Source organism: Ochlerotatus camptorhynchus, unplaced genomic scaffold (assembly GCF_037179485.1).
Source record: "Ochlerotatus camptorhynchus isolate MF236.1 unplaced genomic scaffold, CSIRO-AGI_Acam_v1.1 ptg000283l, whole genome shotgun sequence".
Lineage (NCBI taxonomy): Eukaryota > Metazoa > Arthropoda > Insecta > Diptera > Culicidae > Ochlerotatus > Ochlerotatus camptorhynchus.
The window spans coordinates 146,585-172,258 of NW_027040772.1; the positions used below are offsets into that span (position 1 = coordinate 146,585).

Sequence of the window (25,674 nt, forward strand, 5' to 3'; positions counted from 1 at the left end):
TAGTGCGACAGTTTTTAAAGTCAGACGCACATCTTTTGCCTAACCCGTACGATGTACGCGGAGACTTGAAGTATATCTTCAAGTCTACAGGCTATGCTATGAGAGAATTTTGTTGATATTCTCGTATTTTCAATGATCCTTTCTAAATATCATCATCGAGTTCTCGATCATTTATCACAGAGTGTTAACACTGACACTGACAAGTGTAAGATACATTTATTTGATTATTTGGTGAGAATTCGTTTAAATAACAAAAGCAAAATTAATAAACTATCTGGCATATTTATCGTTCTGTCTATCAAAACGTCCGTATAGAATTGGGAAGCCCTTTGATTAGTTTAAATGAATCCAGATGTAATTATCATGAATGTAAGATTTGGAATAAACAAAGTTATATAAAACCACACAATATGAGAACGCCGAATGGAGTAGAATGCCACTTGGTCTGTTGCGCTAAATGCCATCTTATGTATGCCAAAATATATCAGCGTAGCAATGATTTCACCGTGAAAAATCAATAATATGTTTGTTTCCAATACTTTAGTTCGTAAAATAAGTACAATTGTAATCGTATATATGTATGCAGATCAAACAAGTCTTGTTCAGTCTATAATTCAGTTTTCTTATTGAGATTGAATTAATTGGCATACACTACTAAAATCAATGTTGTATCAAATATCACCCTACAAACATTGGAGGCAGAATAAGAGCTTATGCAGGTAAAAATATGCTTCTTCAGTTTAAAAAAATACTTGTTCTTCTTCTTCTTCTACGCATTTCAAGCTTATAGTATATTAGCTTATTACGTGCTCTCCACTTAGTGTTCTAGATGCATTTCCACAGTTATTAATTGGGAGCTTTCGATGCCTGTACCATTTCTGCATTAGTATAATTGTGTGGCAGTACAATCATGTTCTATGTCCAGGGATGTCGAGAAATGTTCCAATCCGAACAATTCCTAGACCGGACCGGGATTTGAACCAAGCCACCTTCACATCATGGTCTTGCTTTGAAGATGCGCCTTTACCGACTTAGCTAAAGTAAGCCCTGTTTAATCAGTACAAATTGTTTGTTGGACAGCTTTTCTTCTATTTGCCTCCATTTCATTTCATAATTCTAAATAACATAAAGTAATCAAAATTGCAAAGCAAAAAGTATAGAATAATTTGTTATATTGTCAGTCAGCTCAACAAACGTTTTCAACTTCTAACTTCCATTTGCCTAAATAAATCCTGTTGAAAGGTCATGGAAGATTTCACATTCTTAAAAAACTAGAAATCACATTCACAAGGTCAGTCATAGAAACATACACCCTACGCGTGGAGAAAACATTTAAAAAGCAAACATGTGATGATATCTCCCAAATAACTACGTAGGTACCTATGGCAGTCGTCGTATATATGTCTAAAACGAAAACATACTAATGATCAGACAACATCAAAGCAGCATAAATCCCACGAACCAACTTAGCTACGGCTTAGTCACATAGCAGCTTCCCTCCGTTACAGACGCACCGTCGTGTACAGTTTAAATTTAAATCATGGTCTTCTACAAAGATGAAATGCACGCACCATCGTGGTTGGATGGCGCATTTTTCGAAAAAGTGCTCAAACAATCGGAAAACGATCACGATCTATCTGTAAGCGAGTGTACGTTTAGTCCTGGATCGAACGCTGGGGATCATATCATGAGCGTAATTGTACGGGCAACTGTCAAATATCAAAGCCAAGGAAAGCCATGTGAAACCTCGTTGATTATCAAAACAATCCCGGACGAGGCTTGTGAAAGGCGGGATATTCTGTTGAAACATGCACCACTCTTCGACATGGAAACCATCGTCTACCAGACCGTAGTGCCCGAGATGGAAAGGGTGCTGCGAACGATTGGAGCTGATACGGAATTCGGACCGAGGTGAGATCAGTGTTGTTTTTAGTTTGGTGGAAAAACCGGATGATTCAAATATGAAGATTACTGTTAGCGACTCGACATAATTACCATACCATTCATGAGTCAATGGGAAACATAATGTATGTTTGTCCCCACCGAAGGTTCCATGTTTGATACGTAAGAAAAAAAAGTCACATTTCGATCATATACACACGAAGAAGATGCACCATGGTTAAAACACCTCTTTTTGGCTTAAGTTCCTTTTTTAATCCTGTTGATAAAATATGTGATCATTTTTTTTTGTATTTATGCGTTAAAGTGAAGACTTTTTTTTAAATTGTCTATGAAAATCGCTTGGCGAAATAATCTGAAGAGTTTGCTTAAACTAACGTATGATAGGGGAAATGGCTCTAATGTTGACCTAAAGATTGGGCCCATCAATAAAACTCTTCTTTTCTTGAATTTTTCGCATAACAACGCATCATATGGACAACACAAATGGATATTTTTGGTTGCTAATGAAACATTGTTAAAAAATGCTATCCTTTGAAATTTATGTATGGGCCCAATATTAGGGATACTTAGGCTGACTTTAACCGAAGACAACAAATCAAGAAGACTGGAAACTTTGCCAGAATCCAAGCGACAGATACAGTAGCGCTGCGTTTGAGTGAAGGTGGAAGCAACGCATAGAAAAATGAGCAAATACACAAACCCTTCGTCTGAGGATGTAATCTTTGCTATCAAATTCGTTCGAAGCATTTACCTTTGAGCGGCAGATGACGCGATTGTACCTGTCTCATAGCGTTCGTATGAGAAAATGGAAGAGTTGCCAGTCTTCTTGATTTGTTGTCTTCGCTTTAACCCTCGGTAGCCACAATAAAATTGGAGGAATTCCATTTGTTTGCCTTTCGAATCAATTTTGTTCATAATTCCAAATACAATTAAATTCATATGTAGGAAAATTGAATCATTTTCTCCGATAATAACTCAAAGATTTTTGAAAACGGTCATGCAAAGGACTATAATGCATTCACATAAATAAGGTTCCATACTACTTCGTCGTATAAAGCAAATTTGCGTCGTTAAAATAATGAAGAAAATATTCCTCATCATTCTTTGCTCGCATGTTCCATTACGATAGATTAGATAAACTAGCCAATGAGCACAAAATCTTGCTAATAAAGTTTAATTACGATGCGAGTAAAGGCTCAAACGCAATGTGGGCGAAATCAAAACGGAAACGATAAGTTTGACAATTATCTAAAATGACATCAAGATGTCCAATTGAAGTCGATTTGGAATCCATCAGTAATAATAACATGCCGTTTGGTGCTAAACTGCACTAGATTAAGAAAGACTAAGTGCGGGTTGTGCTTAATAGGCTGGAAATAGGGTAGTTAACCCTACTACCACAAATCAGGCAGCTAGAAATTGAGGAAAAGGAATACTGGCTAAACCTCCATGCGCAAACACCGATACCTCTCTGTATTTTTTTATTATATGGAGCATCCATAAATTATGTCACGCGTTTAGAGGGAGGGGGTTTATGAAAACGTTACCAAATGTGACAAACGGGGTGGTTTGTTGAACCGTGACGTTACATCGCCATATTTTTAAGTATTAATTTATGAGATCTTATAGCATGAATACATCATCGATGCTAGTGAAACATTTATGCACTTTCAAAATTCACAGATAACTAATTTGGTGTATGTCTGCTAAGTTGGAATTATCCCGAGCAGCTATCCGCTATCAAAGGGACCTCCTTCAAATGAGTGATATCAGTTTGCTAAGTCATTTGACGAAGGCATGGATCATTTTCATTTGAGAAACGCTTAATATCATTCAATTGAGTGTAACCTACACATAAACGGAGCTCTGGTCGACATTCCAGCGAAAAGGCTAAGCCAACCCGACACCAACATGACTTCTACCAAATCCCAACCCGATGTTGACCTGACATTGACCCGACATAAATCCAAAATTGACCCGACAACAACACGACATTGAGTCGACATAAACGTTAAATTTGCCTTACATTGATTCGTCATCGAATCGACTTGTCTGTTCGGGAACATTTTGCTGGGTTTCTTCCATACTCCACTGTCGTATATCAAATGATAGCGAGTGACTCAATTGACAGTGACGATAAGCTTCAAATGAGAAAGTGGTTCTTCAAATTATGGTCATGTGAGAATTCGTTGATTGAATGATTGTATTGGTTCATCTTCAATTAACAAATAAATAAAAATTAACAGCAGTGAACCCGAGAATTCAACAATTGGGTTCTTTAATTTTTGAAAAATATATCGGTTTTTATATATCATCTAAAAAAGCTTCGTTTTCTCAGCACAGCCATATTTTTTCCGAACCCACACACTTTCATCTCGATTTTTAAATCAATATTTAAAGCAAAATAATAACAACACTGTTTGACACTAAACTGACAAACTGATAGCTCGCTCCCATACAAAGTGACACCGAGGGGCGCTAATAAGTTGATTTTTGCAAATGTTATCATTCTTATTTAAAATAGTTCCAGTGTACCAAAATTGATGAAATTTTGGGTTTGGGTTCCACTTCTAATGCAGATTACGAATATGCATTTACCTCAATACCCTTAAAGAACCCAATTAGGAATAACAAAGAGGGAAGTTCCGTGAACTAGTTGAAAAAAACATTAGAAACATTGAGAGCTTCGTGAACTAGTAATTAGTAAAAAAAAAACACAAAAGGGTCGTAAGATCCATGAATTAGCCAGGGCTTTCGTCGGACTTTTTGGATGTTTCGTGTACATGTAGTAACATCCGTAAGCGTGTCGAAAGAACATATCGAAAGTTCTATGAAATTTTCAGAAGTTCTGTAAACAATAGGGTAAGTCAAACTTGCCAGATGTTTCGAGTTGTTCCTGGAGCTGTCGGAGAATTGCGGAGAATATGTTTGAGATGTCGAAAATGGAAATTCTATGCACTTGGGTAGTTTGAAGAAAATCCGAGATGTCCGTAGAAAACATGTAGAATATCCGAAGTGTCCATAGAATATCCAAAAAATCCGTAGAATTTCCGAGAAGTCCTTAGATCTTCCAAGAAGTCCGGAGAACTACTTAAGTCCGTAAAACTGCTGAAAAGTCTGTAGAATTTCCGAAAAGTTCATAGAATATCCGAGACATCCATAAAACTCCAGAAAAGTCTATAGAGCTGTGAGGTTTTGACCGTATCCCGTCGGAATCACCCAACCCTTTTGGAGAGCACGCACAACCTACCTGTTCAACTGCACTGCGACGAAAGAGAGGAGTCAAGGCTGCACACGCTCACGTGGGCTGATACGATGGTGGAAGGCTGATGACGTGGAAGTTGCTTGTCATTCTGCTTCTGCTGCGTCGCTGCGTTATAGATGTCAACTGACAGCGAGGGGTACATAATATAACTTCTAAAAAGTACATAAATCTTCCAAGAAGCCCATGGAAGTTCCAAGAAGTCTGTAGAGCTTAAGAAAAAAAAGTAGAAGGGTCTGTGCTTAGGGGCACGAACGAAAGCTTGACGTAGGACCGCTAGCGGACGGAATAAATGTGAAGAGCATTTAGTTCTTTTAATTGATCAATTATCTATTATCTCAACTCTTTCCGTTTTTGAATTGTAGGCGTACCAAATTTGTAGTAATTTTTTTTCAAAGAGAAAGTTGATTAAGAGAATCAATCAAAATCACTTGCACCCCTGCTTCCAAGTTTGGTTACAAGATTACATCTCTGGAGAGCATTTTGTGTGGTCGTTGGGGGCTTGTGGTTCTGAATATGGACAAACAAGCACAGATAAATTCTATTCCAACTCTTTACTGATGTAAGCTTTTATTGAAGAGGACATCCATGGCCACTTACGCTTGGCGTGTTTAGTGTAGGTGACAGCATCACGGACCTAATTTTCCAGGAACACTTTCAGCACACCTCGTTGATCAGACCGGAGATACGTTTGACACCACCACGGCGAGCCATACGACCGATGGCGGTTATCTCGAAGAACTTTGCGATGACGCTTGGTGCCTCCTTTACCAGACCTTTTCCTCCTTTGCCACGACCAGACAATTGTTGCTTGTTAGATGTGACGGAGTGGACTAGCCACCACCTTCCTACTGCTGCTATTGCTGTTCACCACGCCGTCCGAAGCGAAAATGAGCTGATACCATACAGCAGCGCTGTTTTATATCTTTTCAGGTTAAAGCAGAATGATGTGCAACCAAGTGGAATAAAAGCTACAAAGACTCCTCCCATTATGTGTAGTTTGCTATCAAGTAGCGACACTGCCTCTTTTCCTTTTGCGTATACGGTGAATAAGAACGACCCAAATTTGAGTTTAGTTCACTCATAATCGCCAAAAGTGCAGGAACTCAGCGATGAGTAAATTTGTCTCAATCTGCCTAAAAAATCTGCCAGAAAATGAGGAAATTGACGAAAATTTTATTCAGTCTCGGAGTAGTACCAATAGACTGAGTGAATCCAATCTTTACTTTTCTCAAATTCGGGAATTTTTCCCTGGAAAATCCTGGGAAAACATAAGGCAAATTTACTCATCGCTGAGTTCCTGCACTTTATTTCTTATTTCTGAGATAACTAAACTCAAATTTGGGTCGATCTCATTCGCCGTGATATCACCTTGAAAGATATCGGTTACCTCTCACCCCAGCAGGTCTGGGTCCAATCTCAGTCGGCGCCACCCGCATGTTCTAAGGCATAACATCTCTGATCACGCCTTCTTTCGGGAAGTAAAGCCGTTGGTCCCCGGTTCATGAGTTGATGGGTTGATAAGTAGGGTCCAGGTGTGGGAGCTGCCTCCCTGGCGTCGGTAGCATTGGAGCTTAGTACGGAAAACGAATCTCGCGTCACTTTTCAATAGGTCCTATCTACATTGATCGATTCTCTTCATCGATACTCTCTTTCGTAAATAACTCGGCTTCACAAATGTTTCCTGCGTCTTCGTCGAATTAGATGCTAGATTGTTGCTTCTTCCATCGAAAATATCCGGCCGTGGCGATTCAAAGTTGATCAAGGTTGATCAACATAATTTGTACCCCTGCTTCCAGTTTCATTACATGAGCATTTTGTGTGGTCGTTGGTTCTGAATATGGACAAACAGGCAGATGAATTCTATTCCTACTCTTTATTGTAATAAGTCTGGTGGCCCTGAAAAGAGCCGTTTTGTTGCCAAATTTGGTGATGATTTAACCTCCAAAACCAAACAGAGTGCGTCTCTGTCACTTCAAAACGTAGATGACATCCATGGCCGCTTACGCTTGGCGTGTTTAGTGTAGGTGACAGCATCACGGATCTCATTTTTCAGGAACACTTTCAGCACACCTCGTAAATCAGACCGGAGATACGTCAGACAACGCCACGGCGAGCCAGACGACGGATGGTGGTTATCTCGAAGAATTTGCGTTTGGTTCTGAATATGGCGATGAGTGTGCAAAATATTACGGAATTCCATCCTCCCTATTCGCACGTGTCCGAGGATCGGAGGTGAATGCCACTGCGACTTGTTTCGTCTACTTACTACTCTCTGACGACTGTGCTGGGGAAGCAGCATATGCATGTAGGTAATTGGGTGATTTGTTAGTTAATTCGACGCTTTTGGATAATGCTGGACATTTACCAGTTTTTCAATAGTTTCTAGTTGAAAATCATTGGAAGCATTGTTATCGATGCGTAGCCATATTTTTGATCGATTGGTGATAAAATTATTGAAATTAAACCAGGGGCAGCTGAGTTATTAACGTTCAAAATCTTTCTTAATTTGTTACATGTTCCATTTTCGGTTTTCACAAAGTGTAGAAATCAAAGACGTAGTCCTACGTCAAAACCGTAGAACTTCCACGAAGTCTGTAGAACTTTTGAGAAGTTCATTGAAATTCCGAGAAGTCCATAGAGCTACCGAGAAGTACGCGGATCCTCCAAAAACAAAACCCTTTTACTTCCGAGAAATCCGTTGAACTTCTGTGTAGTCCGTAGATCATCCGAGATGTGCGAAGCATTTCCGAGAAGTCTGTATAACATCGAAGAAGTCCATAGAACTTCAATCGTTTGAATTGGTTCAATTCACGATTTTTTTACATCGTTAATTGAAAAAGGGGGAGGAGGAAATGATTGCGTGACGTAACAGTGTGGAGAGGGTTTAGTAAAATGTGACAATCTGTACCAACGGGGGAGAAAGGGTTAATTTTGTCCAATTTTCGCGTGACGTAATTATTAGATGCTCACTTTTAAGCATTTTAAGTCATTCATAACTTGTCCGGAGATGAAATTTAAACTCGTGACCTTCAGCGTGAGAGACATGGCTGTTAACCATTAAACCAGACCCGTCCTCTTGAGCTTCTTTATCTATACCAGACACATTTCACAACAAGTTTACAACCTTTCAATTACGACCATATAAATGAATTTCACTTAATTTTTCATGCCCGATATGATACTTACTTTTGTGAATTGAAACATGATTGTCTCTCTAATTCTGAAAGCTAAAGAAACTATCATCACCTATGGATTCAGCAAGGTCAATTCTTAAAAATAAAAGTCTCTCTTTCAAAGGGTGGAGCCAAAATCCTTCTTGGCAGAATAGGCATACCCAATTTTCATAAAAATATATCTCGAGAAGACCGCGAGTGTTCGGTTGAATTTCTTTAACTTTAGATTTAAGACAATGTATTATACTGAAAATATGTTTCGTTATTTCTCTGAAAACCATTTCGTTAAAATGAATATCGTATATTACACACATCTTTCATAAATATACCCAACCGGGGGATGTAAGATTCGCTTACAATTATGAGGGATTCATCATCAGAGGATGTTAGTGGAGTGTATTAGTGAGTGAAATTAATTATGTCGAAAAAAAATAGGAAAAAGGTTGCCGACTGAACACGAACCGCGAACGTTGCAATTATCAGACCTGTGCTTTTTCCACTGCTCTCTCTATGCTTTTGAATATGGATAGCCTAAAAGCAAACAACAAGCGCTCATTTCCTTCAGCCCCGTGGCAGGCGTTTATGCAACATGTTATATCGTGACAGCGGGCCCAGCACAGCAAAATAAACGATTTGCGCCCGGGACATGCTGCCTACTGTCAAACGCTGCTGATAGGATAGGTTTTGTCACTGGCCTGATTCCCTCTCAATGAGCTGGATTACCGAGGTGAAGCAATCGTTTAGGTTGTGTGAGTAAAACCCCTGTACGATACAAGCAATTAGTGACGTCACTACTTGCGTTTACGTTGATTTTTTGGTTTACTAATACAACCATATTTCACGATCTGCTTCACCTCTCTCTGTACCTCATTGATTCCCTCTCATACTCGACTTCGTTTGCTTTTTCTGCTGGAGAGATTGGAGGCAAGTGTGTGCGTCGTTCTACAATGTTGTAAATAAAAATCTAATTGGTATATGTAGTCGAAAGCGTAGATAGAACACGAAATAAAAATGACAAAAAACCATTGCATCGCCTGCAAGATCAACTTCTAACATTTGTTGCGATGTTCATGAACAGAGGAAATGGAACTAACATTCATTGTATAATAAATTTTTGGTTTGCGTGTAGTACGAAACATTTGTTTTCCCTATCATCTGGCGCAATGCTAATATAACGCCTTATTCGTATAATATACAAATTCAACTTCGTACAATCAAGCCAACTGCTCTTCTTGTCTTCTAAAGTGCTTGAAATATTGTTGGTCTGACCAATACATGCAAGCTACCACAATAAATCAAATTACTGGTCGCGGTGGTTTTATCATAGAGGTGTTGACTACAAAGTAAGCATTTTCGAGGGAGACTGGGACTACCCAGTAAAAATATTACCCATTTATGAGTAAAAAATGAATACTTACTACTTGTTTTTGTTGTTGTAATTACTCATAAATGGGTAAAATTTTACTACTTATTACCCAGTATTTTCGAACTTACTTTGTAGTCATTATTGGGTTTTTTGCGGTTACCGTGTACAGAGAAAAAAATACATGCAAGCGCAGAAAAAAAACAAACAGAATCGAATTACCGCTCTATGAGTGCCTCTTATTTGCTTTTAGCCTAACCATTTCTCGTTGCAAAGATAGAGCGAAAAATAAAGCGTAGATCTGACTATCGCGCAAGGTTCATGATTTGAGTCCGCTCTGCAGCCTTTTTCTAATTTTTTTTGTCATGTTTATTCCTTACAATGATGAAGTTATTTTTAACCATCCTCGGAATGATACTTTGGCTCTGTAAAGTTTATTCGATTGAGCCTGCACAAATAAAGTAATTAACTAAAAAAATGTACTTATGTGAAATGAATCCTGATTTTGCCAACAATTATGAGTGTTAAAAAAAATCCACCATCACGTATGGATCTAACAAGGTTATTCAACAAAATCCAACTTTTTTTTTCAAAGGGTGGAGCCCAAATCTATCTTGGCATAACAGGTAAACGAAATTGTCATGAAAATGCGTACTTTTGTGAAAGCTAATTGTCTCAACAATAGTGAGTGCTAAAAAATCTACCATCATGTATGTATTCAACAAGGACCCTTCTATTAAATCTAAGCTCAACTTTCAAAGGTTGGAGTGAAAGTCTAGCTTGACAGATCAGGCAGTCAAAATTTTCATGAAAATACCGTATGCGAGATAATGTTTGCACCATTGAACAATGTCAAAATTAAAAAAATTCTCAAAAAGTCGAGTTCGAGTTTTTTTTATTTATTCAAAGGGGAGATGTTTCTCAGAGTCTTAAACTATGTTAACCATCGATCGAGTTTCCACTTGCTGCAATAGATATTAGTGACGTTTAACGCACACAAACTAGCGGGTGGAGCGCTGTGTAAAGTTGTTTATTATTTTCCTCTGGCTAACCTAAAAAATGTATGAAATTAGATCTGTCAAAATGAGTTTGACAGCGATTTGTTATGTATTTTCCTCGGATATTCACTAACACGCTCTCATATATCGTACCAATACAACTGGACGTGAAAATCTCTATTACAGCCTCCACACGCTTCCGGAATGCACGGCAGGTTCTAATAATGTAGTCTGGATCCATTTCTCTCCAGGTACGGGTCAATGTTTGTCTGAGGCTTGCTGTACTCGGTTGGCGTTTAGAACAGGCCTTGGCCTTCATGACGCGCCATATTGAGTGATCCAGCTGATTAAGATCGGGGCTTTTAATAGCAAAAAAGAGGTAAACAATCGGTGATGACGAAAAACTCCTAAAAAATTGGCATGAAAAAAGTGGACTTTGACGTCACGGAAGGTATACTTCACAAACACTATAACATATTTGCACTACACGAAGACCATTTTACGATCATTTCCTCACCTGTATACATCTCATTGGCACGGATCCCCATCTTGCACTGAAAATAAAATTTCGTTTATACAACGAAATCACTCGTTTGTTTTACGAATTTATTCGTTGTTTTCTGCAACGAAATGGATTTGTACATTGTATGAAGCTAGTTTCGTTAGAACTGCCACATTCGTAAGGGATAAACATGACAAAAATATAAAAATAGGCTTCAGACCGGACTTGAATCATGAACCTTGCGATAGCCAGATCTGTGCCTTATCCATCACTCTATCTGTGCGACGAGAAAAGTATAGGCTAAAGGCAAATAAGAAGTACTTATGGAGCGGTAATTCGATTTCGTTTGCTTTTTCTGCTGCTTGCATGTATTTTTTTCCTCTGACATAAAACCACCGTGACCAGCATTTTGATTTATAATGGTAGCTTGCATGTAGGTATTGGTCGAACCAACAATATTTAAAAAAAAATATACCATCTCCAACACACAATCAGAACTTTAGGAGACAATAAGCGCAGTTGTTGGTTTGATTGTAGTGATTGTACGAAGATGAATTTGTATATTGTACGAATAAGGTGTAATATTGGCATTGCTCCCGATGACAGGGAAAACGAATGTTTCGTACCATTTATGAAAGATGTGTTGTATGTACGAAATTTATTTTTACGAAACGGTTTTCAGAGAAATAACGAAAATACATTTTCAGTGTGTTGAAATACAATATTTGGCTTCGGTCCGTACTGTTCTTTGATCGACGGAAGAACATACTTACTTAGGCTGTGAACCATTTGCCGAGTTAAATTTAACTCGTGGTTAAAAGTGACATTTCGAAAGTTATTTTCTATGTTCGAAAATCCCCGTGCTGTCGATCGACCGGTTTTCGAGCCACGGTTGTCAAAGTTTAACTTCTTGTCTGTCAGAAATAACCATGCTCGGATAGCAGGGTTAATCAATAACTTTCCATCTGTCAAATTTTAACCAAAAGTTAAAAAAATTCGCCAAATGGTTCAGAGCCTTAAAATCCCGGTGTAGACCTCCGTGTTGACCTTATCGCCTTCTGGAATGAACACCGGGTCCATTTTTTGCCATCGGAAGCCACCAATCCAAACACCATAACGCTAGCAGGATGCTTGGTCAGATACACGTTCTTGTGCTCGTCGGCCACGTCTTTTACCGGAATAGAACAAATATACCGGTCGGTTCTGGAATTTGATACGGGATCGACTGTAAACATGCTCTCGTCGGTGAACAGGATTACGGGATTTTTTCACTTAACCCTATCGAAAGTTATTCACAAATGGTAAAACTACTTCTAGTCGATTAAATTTAGGATTTTATCAAAACACTGCTGCGAAATCATTCAAACTGTAGGCATTTGAAAAATAACACCTCATGTAGGACATCCGCTTGGCCAATTGCCAAGTGGCATCGAAATCAAACATTAATTATTTGAAAAATTTATCGAAATTGATGAATCAATGTTTTTTTTTATAAAAGCCAATTGGCTTATTAGGCAAGCAAACAACCCAATTAATCATTGGCACGGCTTACTACCATATCACCCAATGCATGTTATGGCTGTAGATAATATACATATGAACTCAAATAACTTCTTATTTCACCAGAAAATGGGGAGAAACAGGCGAAATCGGGCACTTCCGGTAGTATGTGCAAGACAAAACTAGCAGTATTCGTTTTCCCGAATTTTTGTACATAAGAACAGGATCTCACACCCTTTGAAAACAGCGACATGAAATAAGTGTGACTCTGGGTCAGTTTTTGCCCATTGTGCGCTGCCTCGTTTTTTTACTCCACTATAAGTAATTCTAGCATCCAACTGACTTATCATACACACTTAGATTTTTTTGCCGAATCTCGGTTTTATTTTGCCGAGATCCGCACAGCCGAGTGCTTGGCAATGAGCTCGGCAAACAAACTGTTGCCGTTAATCTCGGTTTAGAAAAAAATGACAGCTTGTGCGGTTTACCGAAAATCTCGGTTTAAGAAAACTGATTGCTCGGCACAGTAAAACTGAAATCTCAGCAAAAAATGTAAACAATCTCATATAAATTCTACCGAGATTTCAGCAAATCTTAATAAATTCAAATAAATTTGAAAACTTAACTGCATTTTTCAATCAACCATCATTTATTTCTCTGTTCTTGCTGATTTCACATCAAAAATAAAATTAAAATCAATTAATTTAGTTGGCTTACAAACTTATTGCCAGTGGTACTCAATGCTTCGATTTTGAAACAGTATGCATAAAAAAAAGAATAAAAAATCTTGTCCGATGGGCAGCATTTTACATTAAATACTGTAAAAACTTGCAACAGTAGAGTGAAGGCGCCCAGTAGATTGTTTCCGACAGGAATTGAGATGTCCTTCCAAATAATGTTGCAGTCACCATCTTCAAATAATGTTGCTGACACGATGATAAGCGGATCTTCTGTGTTAGGTAATTCCATCTCCGGCTAAAAAAAAAATTTGAGAAAAAAAAAATATAAAGTCAATGAATAGGAAGAGTTTGTTTTATTTGATTTTATATTCAAACAAGCATTTCCATTTGAGGAATTTAATTTAATCATTAATCCAAAAGTTAAATGTATATTTTCCATGCCCCTCGGCTTCTTTCCGATATTATTATATGTTTTGTAAAACAGCGTAAGAAATTACTCACATCAATCCAGTCGATGATACCAACAGCCAACGTATCGCCACAAAATATGGTTACTACTGCACGGAGTGTGAATTTTTCCGTTCCGTAGCAAACTGTCACTCCTTCTTCCAGCTTTTTGAGGTCACTTATCAGAGGTTTGAGGATTTTGTTATATCCGTGCTTCTTAGCATCTATAGAGGTACAATACATAAGTGGAAAAACGGTTTTCGGAGAACTATTCCATTTGTCGGGGAAATTTTGAATTTTGAAATCAATAACAGACACTTTGTTTATTCCAGCTCTTGAACTTAACGCATTTCCCAACTCTACGTCGTCTTGGTACAGACTCAGACGTACAGTATCAGGGAATTTTTTGAAATATTTACTGTTTTTGTATGTCTCCCCAGATCGAAAGCTTGTATACTCTTTGATCGTTGCGTTTTCTGGTTCAGCGTCGTTTAAAAGATCTCTGTTTTGAGGGTTTCTGAAAATCAGTCTCAATGTTTCAATAATTGGTGTATACATGAAAGTCTCATTGACTTTAACTTTTTTGGAAGTGCCATCAGTATGCCGGATGTCATCTCGTGTTTGAAGCATCTTTTCTGACGGGTTTGGAATGCCTTCAGCTAAAACATTCAAAAACTTGGTTTGCTTTGATAGGGTTGACACGTCAGTGAACAAATCCGGCAAATGAAACTGATTAAGAAATGAAATAGTTTCTGGAGAATCCAGGTTAATGTCGCGGCCGTTCAAAAAATTTTTTGATTTTTCTTGAAAATAGTCTCCAAGCATTTGAACCAAAGTTTCGCATAGCTTGATCATTTCTGCAATTTTTGATTGTGGTAACGAAACATCTGATGTTAACCGACAAATACCAAGTGCAATAGCTTTTTTGATTTGCTCCAAGGAAAGAGTATCATTTGAGATTATTTCATCAATTTCATCCGGTTGGATAGGGCTACTATCAATTTTAGGCATTTTGAGGTTAGGTTCCCGCAACTCATTCAAATTAATTTCTCCTTCCAGTGATTGAAGGAAAGGTGAACAAGGATGTTGCTGCATAATATGCCTTTTTAATGACTTAAAATGATCATATCTGGACCTACATTTAGGAACCAGACAATCATAAAACACTGCATCCGGGGCAAATTGTTTGTTCCGGATATGATTATTAATATGCCGCTGAAGCTCATCGACATAACCCACAACTTTTTCATAGCAGAAAAAGCAGGTTAAGCTAGATGTAATTGGCTGAAACGAAATATGCAAATATGTAATTAAATTATACTTACCGAAGATTTCGAACAGTCTTACATCTTCCTGCTGGAGTACTCCAAGGATCGGTTCCATAATTCTAGGTTCTTCCTGTATACAACATACACTATACACAGTTTTTAACAAAGCTTCCAAACACTCAAATTTTTACTAGCGCTATGAAAATGGCGGATGAAAGCTGAAATGCCGAATGTCGGTAAACAAGCGCTGCCAAAACGAAATCTCGGCATATCACATTACCGAGATCAGTGAAATCATTGTTTACGTTTGCGCTCGGCATCCAGTGTTGCCGAATTTCGGAAAAATATGAAACAAGCCGAGATTTCAGTCTACAGTGGTGCTGAATCTCGGCTTAAACTGTTTTTTTTGCTGAATTCTCAGTTAATTATGATGATACCGTGTTGGCTCGGTAATATGTATTGCCGAGCTCGAGAATAATTTTTAAGTGTGTAAGTCTGATACTCCTAATATCATTTTCAATAAAAACGCAACCATGTTCTGTGTACGCCTTCACTATTGAAATTATCTTGTTGTTCACCCCCAAATTTGGTACAAATGTTATAATTTATCATCCCGAAACAAACTGTTGCCTTTTCTTCGTAGACATGACCAATTTTTGTAAATGAAAAAAAAAATAAAAACAAGTGAGAAAAAAAATGATTTTGTTTAACTCAACCTTGCAGGAACACTCTGGACATAATTGGTATAATTAAAACACATTTTATAACTTATTCTTATACGTTACGATACGAGGCTTTTTTTCAATATTATAGAGACTTTTAGCTATTTGTTGGTTCGTCTCTTAGGCTTCAAGCTGTAATGAGCAGGCTTTGTCCCAGTGGGTAATGTCAGAAAACCCGTGAAAACGAAAGTCAATCCGAAACACATTCTCATTATTACTACGAGACTTGTTTTTCTTTTATTTCAGTTAAATTTCATCATGAATGAAGATTTTGATTTTCGTTCATCAGATGACGAAATAGTTGATTCTGAACCTGAAAATGATTCAATTGAAAAAATTTCGGATTCTGATGACGAATTATCCATAAGTGATGAAGAAGATTCCTCGTGGACGTCTAAAGACGGAACTCGATGGGAACAAAATATTGTGAAGCCGGATTCCAAAGTTAGACGGAAGCGGTCTTATGAGATTTTACGAACTCTCCCAGGAGTAACGAGCTACGCAACTGCTCATGTGAACAATGAAGTTCAAGCTTTTAAAGCTTCTTTCGATGATAGTCTCATCACTCTCGTCATCAGCCACACTAACGAAAAGGGTTTTGAAAAATGTAGAGAAAAGTGGAAAATCAGAGATGCGGTGGAGTTCAATGCTTTTCTGGGTTTGCTCAAACAAGGAGCCTGTTGGGCCATAAACGAATCCGTAGCTTTTGTTAATTTTATTCCGGCAAACGAGTGGAAAAGATTATAAATTTCCTGAGAAGATTGGTAAAGCTTAGGTCGGGAACAATCATTTAATTATGGTAGACTCACTTTTGGCGATTCGTTACCGCAATGATGGATGAGTTGTTTTTCTTTCTATTCTTCCGATCTGGGTAACTATTAGAGGTATACGTATATGTTTAGTTATAAGTACACTAGGTTTTCTGCGTATTCTCACCTTAGGTAAGTTTAGAAAGGTATGAATTAATTAGAAAATTTAGGTTTAGATTAACCGGCACTTCCAATAGAATAGCAATAAGCTGTAAACAAACGTAGTTTAGGGTAACTTCTGTGTTTTCACTTATTCAATTCTACACATATTACTCGATAAAGTTCAATAATTTCACTAGTACCTAATCTAGTACTATTAATCCAGTTTAGTAGCAGCAATTAAATAGCTTTAAGGTAGTCTAACACTAGGTTCAACGATAGAATTAGGCAATTTTTAAAAAGGGTAAGCAACCGGCTGAGCACTTTCTTCAAGGGCTGTTTTGTTTTAGAACGGTCGATCGTATCGATCGACGTTGCCCTTTTTGCTGACCTTCCACACGCTTGGCGATCTCCTGTCCACGGCCTGGGTGTGGACGCGTTTGATCGTAAGCGTTAGCATCAGTGGGGTCGTTGGGGCTTGTCGGGCCACTAGATGTGGCGGGATTAACAGAGCTAGTTAAGACATTATGGCATGAGATGCTTGGACGACCGATATTCCGGGCAACGATGTCAGCTCACAGATTCAAAGACATTTTCGCTATGATCCGATCTGATGACAAAGCTGAACGATCTAGCGAGAAGGGAACCGCTATTAGAGAATTTTGGGATCTATGGAATGGTCAACAAGCGCTACTCTTCACACCGCATGAGAATATTACTATCGACGAGCAGCTTGTTTCATTCCGCGGAAGGGTTTTTTGTCGACAATATATGCCAAACAAACCCGCCAAATATGGATTGAAATTTTTCAACTCTTGCTGCAGTCTTACCGGATATGTTCTCCATTCCCAATTGTACATGGGCAAGCGAAAAGATGGAAAAAGGAAATAAATCAGGGACAACGTGTTACCGAGGATCTGCTACTAAACCGAGCTTATGATGGACGAACCGGTACTATGGACAATTGGTTCACTTCTTTGCAAGTGGCCAAGAACCTTTTGAAAAACAACATGGGTATGGTCGGCACCCTAAGAAAGAACAAAACTTGCATCCCCCTGTCTTGTTGGTTACCAAAGGACGAGAAATATATTCATCCCTCTTCGCTGATACCCAAGATGCCACCTTAGTTTCCTACATACCAAAAAAGGGGAAAAACGTGATCCTGCTAAGTACCATCCACCATAACCAAGCAGTTGACTCCACAGACAAAAAGAAACCAGAGATCATAAAGTTCTACAACCAGAACAAGGGTGCAGTTGATACGGTAGATCGCCGCATTGCCTCGTATTCGGTAAAACGTGCAACCAAAAATTGGAAAACTGTGGGCGTGTGCAACGGTATCGATCTATCATTGAATAACGCCTTTGTTCTGTACAACCAGATTTTTGCAGGTTGGAATAGTGGGCTCAATCGAAAACGGTTGTTTCTAGAGAGATTGGGCACATAATTAGTGTCCCAACAAATAGAACAGAGACGGAGGATTCTAAGAACTAAGTTTTTTTGCTGATATAGTTCGAAGCATCAAAACAGACGTGTTATACTTTTTGCCGGACCTTCCACCCAGCGTGGATCAACGAGCGATTCATCTCCAGCAAAGAAAAGAGGACGGTGTAAGTTTTGCGAAAACTCCGATAACAAAATCTCATATCCTTACATTTTGCCCAACATGTACAAATTTCTAAGAAACAGTGATTACTGAAACTGAAATATAAATTCAAAATGTCAACAATAAATAAGTTTGAATTAAACACATGTATCTCAATCTATATTTTTAAACATTTTTCGAATCTGGTTCCGGGTATCCGAATGTTGCCAGATTCACCTTTCGGTCCATGGTATGATGTCTATTTACTTCTGGATGAAAAATCATAAATTTTGAGCCGTCGAACGGTACCAGTTCATGAGGGTTTTGAATTTTCATTTTTGGGGCCCTGCCGGAACCGGTTCTGGGTATCCAGATGTGGCCAGATCCACCTTTCGGTCCATGGCATGATGTCTATTTACTTCTGGATGAAACATCATAAATTTTGAAGTGTCGGATGATACCAGTAAATGAGGCTTAGGAAAAGTCCTCTTTGAGCCCTACCGGAACCAGTTCATATCTGGATGTGACCATATTCACCTTTTGGTCCATGACATGATGTCTATTTACTTCTGGATGAAAAATCATAAATTTTGAGCCGTCGGACGGTACCAGTACATGAGGTTTTGGAATTGTCCTTTTTGGGAACCTGCCGGAACCGGTTCTGGGTATCCAGATGTGACCAGATCCACCTTTTGGTCCTTGGCATGATGTCTATTTACTTCTAGATGAAACATCATAAATTTTGAACTGTCGGACGATACCAGTAAATGAGGCTTAGGAAAAGTCCTCTTTGAGCCATACCGTAACCGGTTCAGGGTATCCGGATGTCGCCATATTCACCTTTTGGTCCATGACATGATGTCTATTTACTTCTGGATGAAAAATCATACACAGAAACAAAATCCATTGGCAAAATTACTATATTGATGGTTTAAATTAAATACTCGCACCAATAGATTTGTGCAGAAACGAAATTCGTTTAATTTTACTTATTTTTCTATCAAAACTACTATGCCGTTTGAGTAAGCATAGTAGTTTAGACAGAGTGGTATTAAATTTGTTTATATTTATAGTCAGCTATACTGAAATCATGGTAGATTTAACGGCATTAAGCACAGTTATACTGAAAATAAGTGTTTTCTGCAAAATAGTATTCCTAACTATGGTCTTTGTTTCAGTGTACATTTTGAGCCGTCGGACGGTACCAGTACATGAGGTTTTGGAATTGTCCTTTTTGGGGCCCTGCCGGAACCGGTTCTGGGTATCCTGATGTGGCCATATTCACCTTTTGGTCCATGACATGATGTTTTACTTCTAGATGAAAAATCATAAATTTTGAGCCGTCGGACGGTACCAGTACATGAGTTTTTGGAAATGTCCTTTTGTGCCCTATCGGAACCGGTGCCAGGTAGCCTAAATAGCCAAATTGTAAAAATCCTGGAAAGGATGCCATTTAAGAATCCTTCAACTTTCTTTTGAGGCCACTAGATCAAGAATCGGTTCAAAAATGGATTTTTGGGAGTGAGTTGCAATTTGGGTCTTTTTTGACCCTTATGCACAATGTGTAACTTTTTCCTAATGCATTAGGAAGGTTAAATTATACAATTGTGTGGAAGTGATAAAATATGCAACTCAAAATCCGATCCGATTTCACTGAAAGGACGAAATTTTAACGTCCTTACATCATCTTTTGGTAGGCCTATTGGCTCGGCTAAAAAAGAGTCAACAAATTTCAAACAAAACTAAAAACGTAATGTAAACTACATGAATGCACGTAACGCAAATAAAAGTCGAATAAAGGTCTTCTATGCATATCAGTTGTATTCTATGGATTACAATATTTAATAAGCTATGCATTTTCAGTCTATACCTATGCCTAACTTATTTTGCAAATGTTCACCCATCCAGACTTCTACACTCTTCCAAGGATCCATCGTTGGTAATGGTGTTCGACGACCTAGTCAAACGGGACTATACCATAAAACCCGGCCAGTTAAACTTTCATGAAGCAAAAATCGCGTACACTAAATTGGCTCGATGGCATGCGGCGTCAATGTTTCTCGCCGATACGGTATAACTTCAATCAATTCTGCATTTTCTGTTTTGAATTTTACAAACAAGTTACAGGTACCAGCCATCAAAGCACCGAATAAAGGTATGTTGGTCATGACAGAGTTCGCCAATGCAAAATGGACGGCCTGTATCGCTCTGTTAGCCAGATTGTCTCACAGTTGGCCTGGATGTGGAGTCTACAGTGAACATCTGGAAAAATTCAAAAAATCATTCGCCAAGAGGATCCTGGATATCTATACTCCCAAAGACTCGAACCCGTTCAACGTCTTCAACCACGGTGATTTTCATTTCAAAAATATGATGTTCAATACATTTGATGGAAATACAAACGATATGTTATTGGTACGTAAGCTCAACTGTTAAAAACATGGTAATCCCAAATATATCTAATTCACAGCTCGACTACCAGATCTGTACCTGGGGCACTCCAGCGATTGACATAATCTACTCACTCTACACAGCGTTCTCTGTTGATACAAGGGATAACCATCGAGACGAGTTGATTAAATTCTATCATGATGAGCTCGTATCAGTACTAACCAAATTGGAATATCTAAAGCAAATACCATCATTGATCGATCTGCATGTGGAACTTTTGAAATGTGGTCATTTGGGTGAGTTGTCAAAAGCCGGAGGATGGTGGGTCTATCTAAAAATATATTTAAATTTCTTTTTTTTTTCAGAACCATTTTGGTCGTTCACACTTCTCCCGCACATGCTGGTACCTATGTCAGAGCTTGCTGATTTACAAAAAGATATCCAAGATGGAGTGGATTTATCTGATATTGAAAAATTGAAGAAAATCAAAACTGCTTTGTTTCAGCACCCCAAGTATACCCATATAATTAAAAGATATCTTCCAATATTTGTGCACAAAGGATTATTAGATTAAGGTGCAAACATTTTTATATCGAAGTGAGTCGAAGCAACCTTGGGTATTTATACTATATAAAGGGGAAGAACCCGGCGCGCACTGGGGCAGATCAGTGATTTTCTCGGAAAAAATTAATAACTTTTGAACAAAGCATCCAATCAGAATACTGTCTTCGGTAAAGTTGTTTGTATTAGTTAAGCGCTTCTTCTGAATGAATTAATTAGTTCGCAACTTGGTCGTAGAGATGGCGCGTGAATCTAACTTTTGAATAAAGCATCCTAGACGTATGGTGTATTCAACAAAGTTTTTTATCTATCAAAATGAAGGAAAGTTGCAGAAGGCATAAAACTTCCATAACCTTTAGTTTCGGAGATATAGGGTATATTGAAAAATATGATGTCAAAATTATTATTTGTTAACTTTTTTGTATATGTTCATATGTTTGCTCTGGTTTCTGCATTTATTCCAACGAAAACAAACTAGGTGCAAACTTTCATTGAACTGTTTGTGGAATTTAAAGTGGTTTTAGTGAAATATTCTCGAAAAACATGATATTTTGCCTCTATTTTAGGTGGGTGGGATTCTCGAAAGGGCAGCTAAGGGCAGCTGGACTTTGTCTCTTTTGCTAGCTCATGTCATTGTCTAACATATACCAGAAAACTGAAGACATGATATTCGATGATTTTTTTTAATTTCACTTTATATATACCGATAAAACATCCTTTACATTGAAATGAACTGTTTCACTTCAGTGTATATGTTTTAAGAGATGAACCAGCCCAAGGCTGAAAATCTCTCTAAAAAGGAAAAAAAAAGTGTATATGCATGTAGTATAAATAATACCTAGATGAATACCCAAGATTGCTTCGACTCTCCTCGCTATAAAAATAAGTTTTCTTCAATTTTAAAATATTTAATATTATAAATATTTTGTTCTTGTATCTTACAAGAACGAAATATCATGATAACATCTAATGATTTAATAACTTCTAAATCCATTTTTATAGCGACTGAGTAGAAACAACCTTGTAAATAGCCTTAAGCTTTAGAAATATTGAACGAGTGCCATTCCCTGATAAACAAATACCATAAACGAACTATAGCTCTCTTTTATGGTTATTTTTATTAGGGTTGACTTCAGAAGATTTAGATCATTCAGGGATAGTATTAAAACTTGAGATAGGAGAGTACTTATTTTGGCTTATTTTTCATTTATTAAGGCTTAAATTTCCAAAAGGGCTCTACGGAGAAGAGAAACACTAAATAATTCAATAATAATAAAAATAATAAAATGTTTATAAAAAAAAAAAACAATATTTATGCGTTGTTCTTAGTTTTCCTGGGAGGCAACTTGAGCTTTGCTTCCGCTTTCTGCCGTGGAACTCATTTTCTTCTTCCAATGGTTTTTACTCGGGTTTTTACTTTAATTGTTTATAAAAGAGTGGGTAGAACATTGTTTTGACTGTCCTACCGGGCATTTTTATGCGTAGTATATGTCCCACCTGCTATAATGATATAATGCTGTAAGTTACAAGAAGAAGTTGAAAAGTATGTGTTGACACATAAAATCTCTCAATTTCGATTTCAGAGAGTTACAATCAGCGATTGTATGATTCGTGAGCGTTGTTCATTCAGAGTAAGCGCACATGAATTATCAAAGCGCTGATTGCAACACTCTGAAAGTGAAATAAACAAGTTTTATGTGTCAAACACATACTTTTCAACCTTTGATTGTTACTCACAAATGACAGAGATGAACCAGACGTGGCCATAGACTGAAGCAAGAAGAAACAAACAAACCGTCAAACGCTGAACCAAACGAGCAAAGTAAATGGAAATTACTGTTCGCTCAATTCAGCAGAAAGGAGTATTTTTCTCAATGATAAAAAAAGTGTTTAATTATTTTCACGAAATATTTGTTAGCGATAACAAACAATTTCGAATCGAAACGTTTTATTTTGGTTTTATGGTAATAAAAATGACTGCGCTGCAAGCAAAACAGTAAAATATGACAAAATGTATACTGTCATGGAGCGAGTTATTTGATCGAACTTTGTACGGCTCATGCATTCTCAGCTTAAGGATACACTAATACAATTCCACACATTTTTATTGATGAATTTTCTATGTGAAACTCCACATGATTTTCATGTGACCACACATAAACAGAATCCACATAGAAGCACACTTGAAATTTATGAGTCAAATGAATAGTATGTGTGGTTACACATGGCTTTAATGTGTACACATATTAAGTATGTGTCCGACACATAGATATTATTTGTTGATCACATTACAAAAATTCATGTGTGGGACACATAAAAACAATCTTTGCAATTTTATCAGTGTAAGGAAACGCTCAATAATTTTTCTGAATGTTTTCATAAGATAACTCAATTTGGCAGCAACGTTATTATTGGATGTGATGGTAAGTTATATATTGTCTCGTCACGGAATATTCTTTCCAAAACAACGAAAAAAACGTAGACATCATCGTTGATATACAGCAATGCTTCGCCAGTATAATCCTTCAGTATAGTAAACTTCAAGAATATGATTTTAAGATAGCACTGCTTTATAAACATGGCGAAAACAAGCTTCATAAACGGTGTAGTTCATGGCAACGCTCCGTAGAATATATCCACCGATATGATAAATTTGATTTCTTTGAGAGTTGTCAAAAAATGCATAGTCGAAAACATCCTCCGGGTATGTATTCCACAGTGATCAATTTGCTTTTGAAGATCTTTACTTACTGAAGCCGTCTCCTGGCGTATGTATGCTGTAAAGTCCGTCAGTCATAGTCTATCATCGTATTTATTTATTTATTTATTTCGTCAACCAACGTAGACTAGTTCATATTCGAATACAGTTTTGTTTTCTTAAATTTATTTATTTATTTATTTCGTCAACTTTGGAAAAGAGGTTAAAAGTATAATTTTGTCTTTAATAACAATTAAGCAGTGTCAGCTTTCCTATTTTCTATGAGTTATAATGCCTTATGGAGTAAAAATATTGTTTTAGTTTATGCCTAGACATTGTAAAGTCAATGGTTTCGCAGTATTGATTGTAAGAGGCCATCATGCGGTTTAATGGCCCATATTTTGCATAATTTGTGCGATGATGTTTTATGGCACTTACTTTTCGATTTCGGAGTTGCCGATTAGGTGCATGGAAATTTAATGTGGATAAAATTTCTGTGGAGTCAATGCGCTGCGAAACGATATCGTTTACAAATGAAACCATTCACGCTAACTTGAAAGTACCCATTAATGGTTGAAAAAGACCCATTTTGAAGAAAAGTGGCTTAACTCATTAATGATTAAACAATTTTACCCATTAATGAGTATCTGTTACCCATTAATGAGTAATTGTTAATCATTAATGGGTAACAGATACTCATTAATGGGTAAAATTGTTCAATCATTAATGAGTTAAGCCACTTTTCTTCAAAATGGGTCTTTTTTACTCATTAATGGGTACTTTCAAGTAAGCGTGTTGCATATTCACGATGCTCTTTTAATGTTTGTATGTTTATAAGCATGCAGTGTGCTTCATATGATGGAAGAGGAAATTATTTTTTTTTTTATCTAGTTCGTTTATTTGGGAGGCTCAATCGCGTTAGCTTTACGGAGCCGATAATTCATTGTTCACTGTGTGTAACAAAATTCACTTAATTCTATGTCTAGTAGGAGTTGGGCCGATTACTCGCGGCCTACTCGAGGTTAGAAGGGTACATTTTCGAAGGATAGGATCAGGGGAGGAGCTTGGGGTAGGGTTTCGTTGTCTCATCAGAGCGTTGTCGCCAGTATGAACGGTAGTGCTGTTCTAGCTTCGTCCGGAGTTCGACCGGCTATGGTGGGTGACCAGTGGGCGACGATGAGACTCATCGAGACGGGGGGACAAGACAAACAAAAACTAATAAAGAGAGACAAAAGACAAAAGGAATTAAATTCTTATACTAGACATTTGAAGAAAAACATAAACGGACTGCATATAGCAGAGATCACGGGTTGCCAACACGTCTCTGATAGGAACATAGGGTTGTCTTCCTTGGGCCTCGAGGGTATTCAAAAGTCGCTCTCTGGCGGCGTCATTATCCGTACATTGCCAAACTGCGTGTTCGATGTCATCGTAACCGTTTCCACACCGACAGATGTTGCTGTCCACGAGGTTTATTCTATTGAGATGAGCATCTAGCGAGTAGTGGTTGGACATAAGTCTACTCATCACGCGAATGAAGTCACGACTTAAGCCCAAGCCTTTAAACCACGCTCTCGAAGAAACATTAGGAATAATTGAATGTAACCACCGTCCAAGATTTCCAGTGTCCCAATCGGTTTGCCAACTCGAAAAGGTACTCTGACGCACTAAATGGTAAAATTCATCGTGTGAAATTTGCCTGTCATACAAT

General features: G+C 37.8%; 1 protein-coding gene across 1 annotated transcript; it reads left to right on the forward strand.

Annotated features, from left to right (window-relative positions):
- Positions 1–1,506: 1,506 nt before the first annotated feature.
- On the forward strand, positions 1,507–21,278 carry LOC135706518 (uncharacterized). The gene is made up of 5 exons (XM_065228131.1): positions 1,507–1,911; positions 20,222–20,384; positions 20,441–20,728; positions 20,784–21,000; positions 21,070–21,278. Exons 1-5 carry the CDS (start codon positions 1,541–1,543, stop codon positions 21,276–21,278), a joined length of 1,248 nt encoding a protein of 415 aa, XP_065084203.1. The 5' UTR covers positions 1,507–1,540.
- Positions 21,279–25,674: the final 4,396 nt, after the last annotated feature.

What these genes read in the sequence shown, in the direction of transcription:
- LOC135706518 (XM_065228131.1), top strand. Translation starts at nt 1,541, where the DNA reads ATGGTCTTCTACAAAGATGAAATGCACGCACCATCGTGGTTGGATGGC. An exon ending in CAATGTTTCTCGCCGATACG is followed by an intron (nt 20,385 to 20,440) that starts GTATAACTTCAA and finishes AACAAGTTACAG; the next exon opens with GTACCAGCCATCAAAGCACC. An exon ending in TTTGAAATGTGGTCATTTGG is followed by an intron (nt 21,001 to 21,069) that starts GTGAGTTGTCAA and finishes TTTTTTTTTCAG; the next exon opens with AACCATTTTGGTCGTTCACA.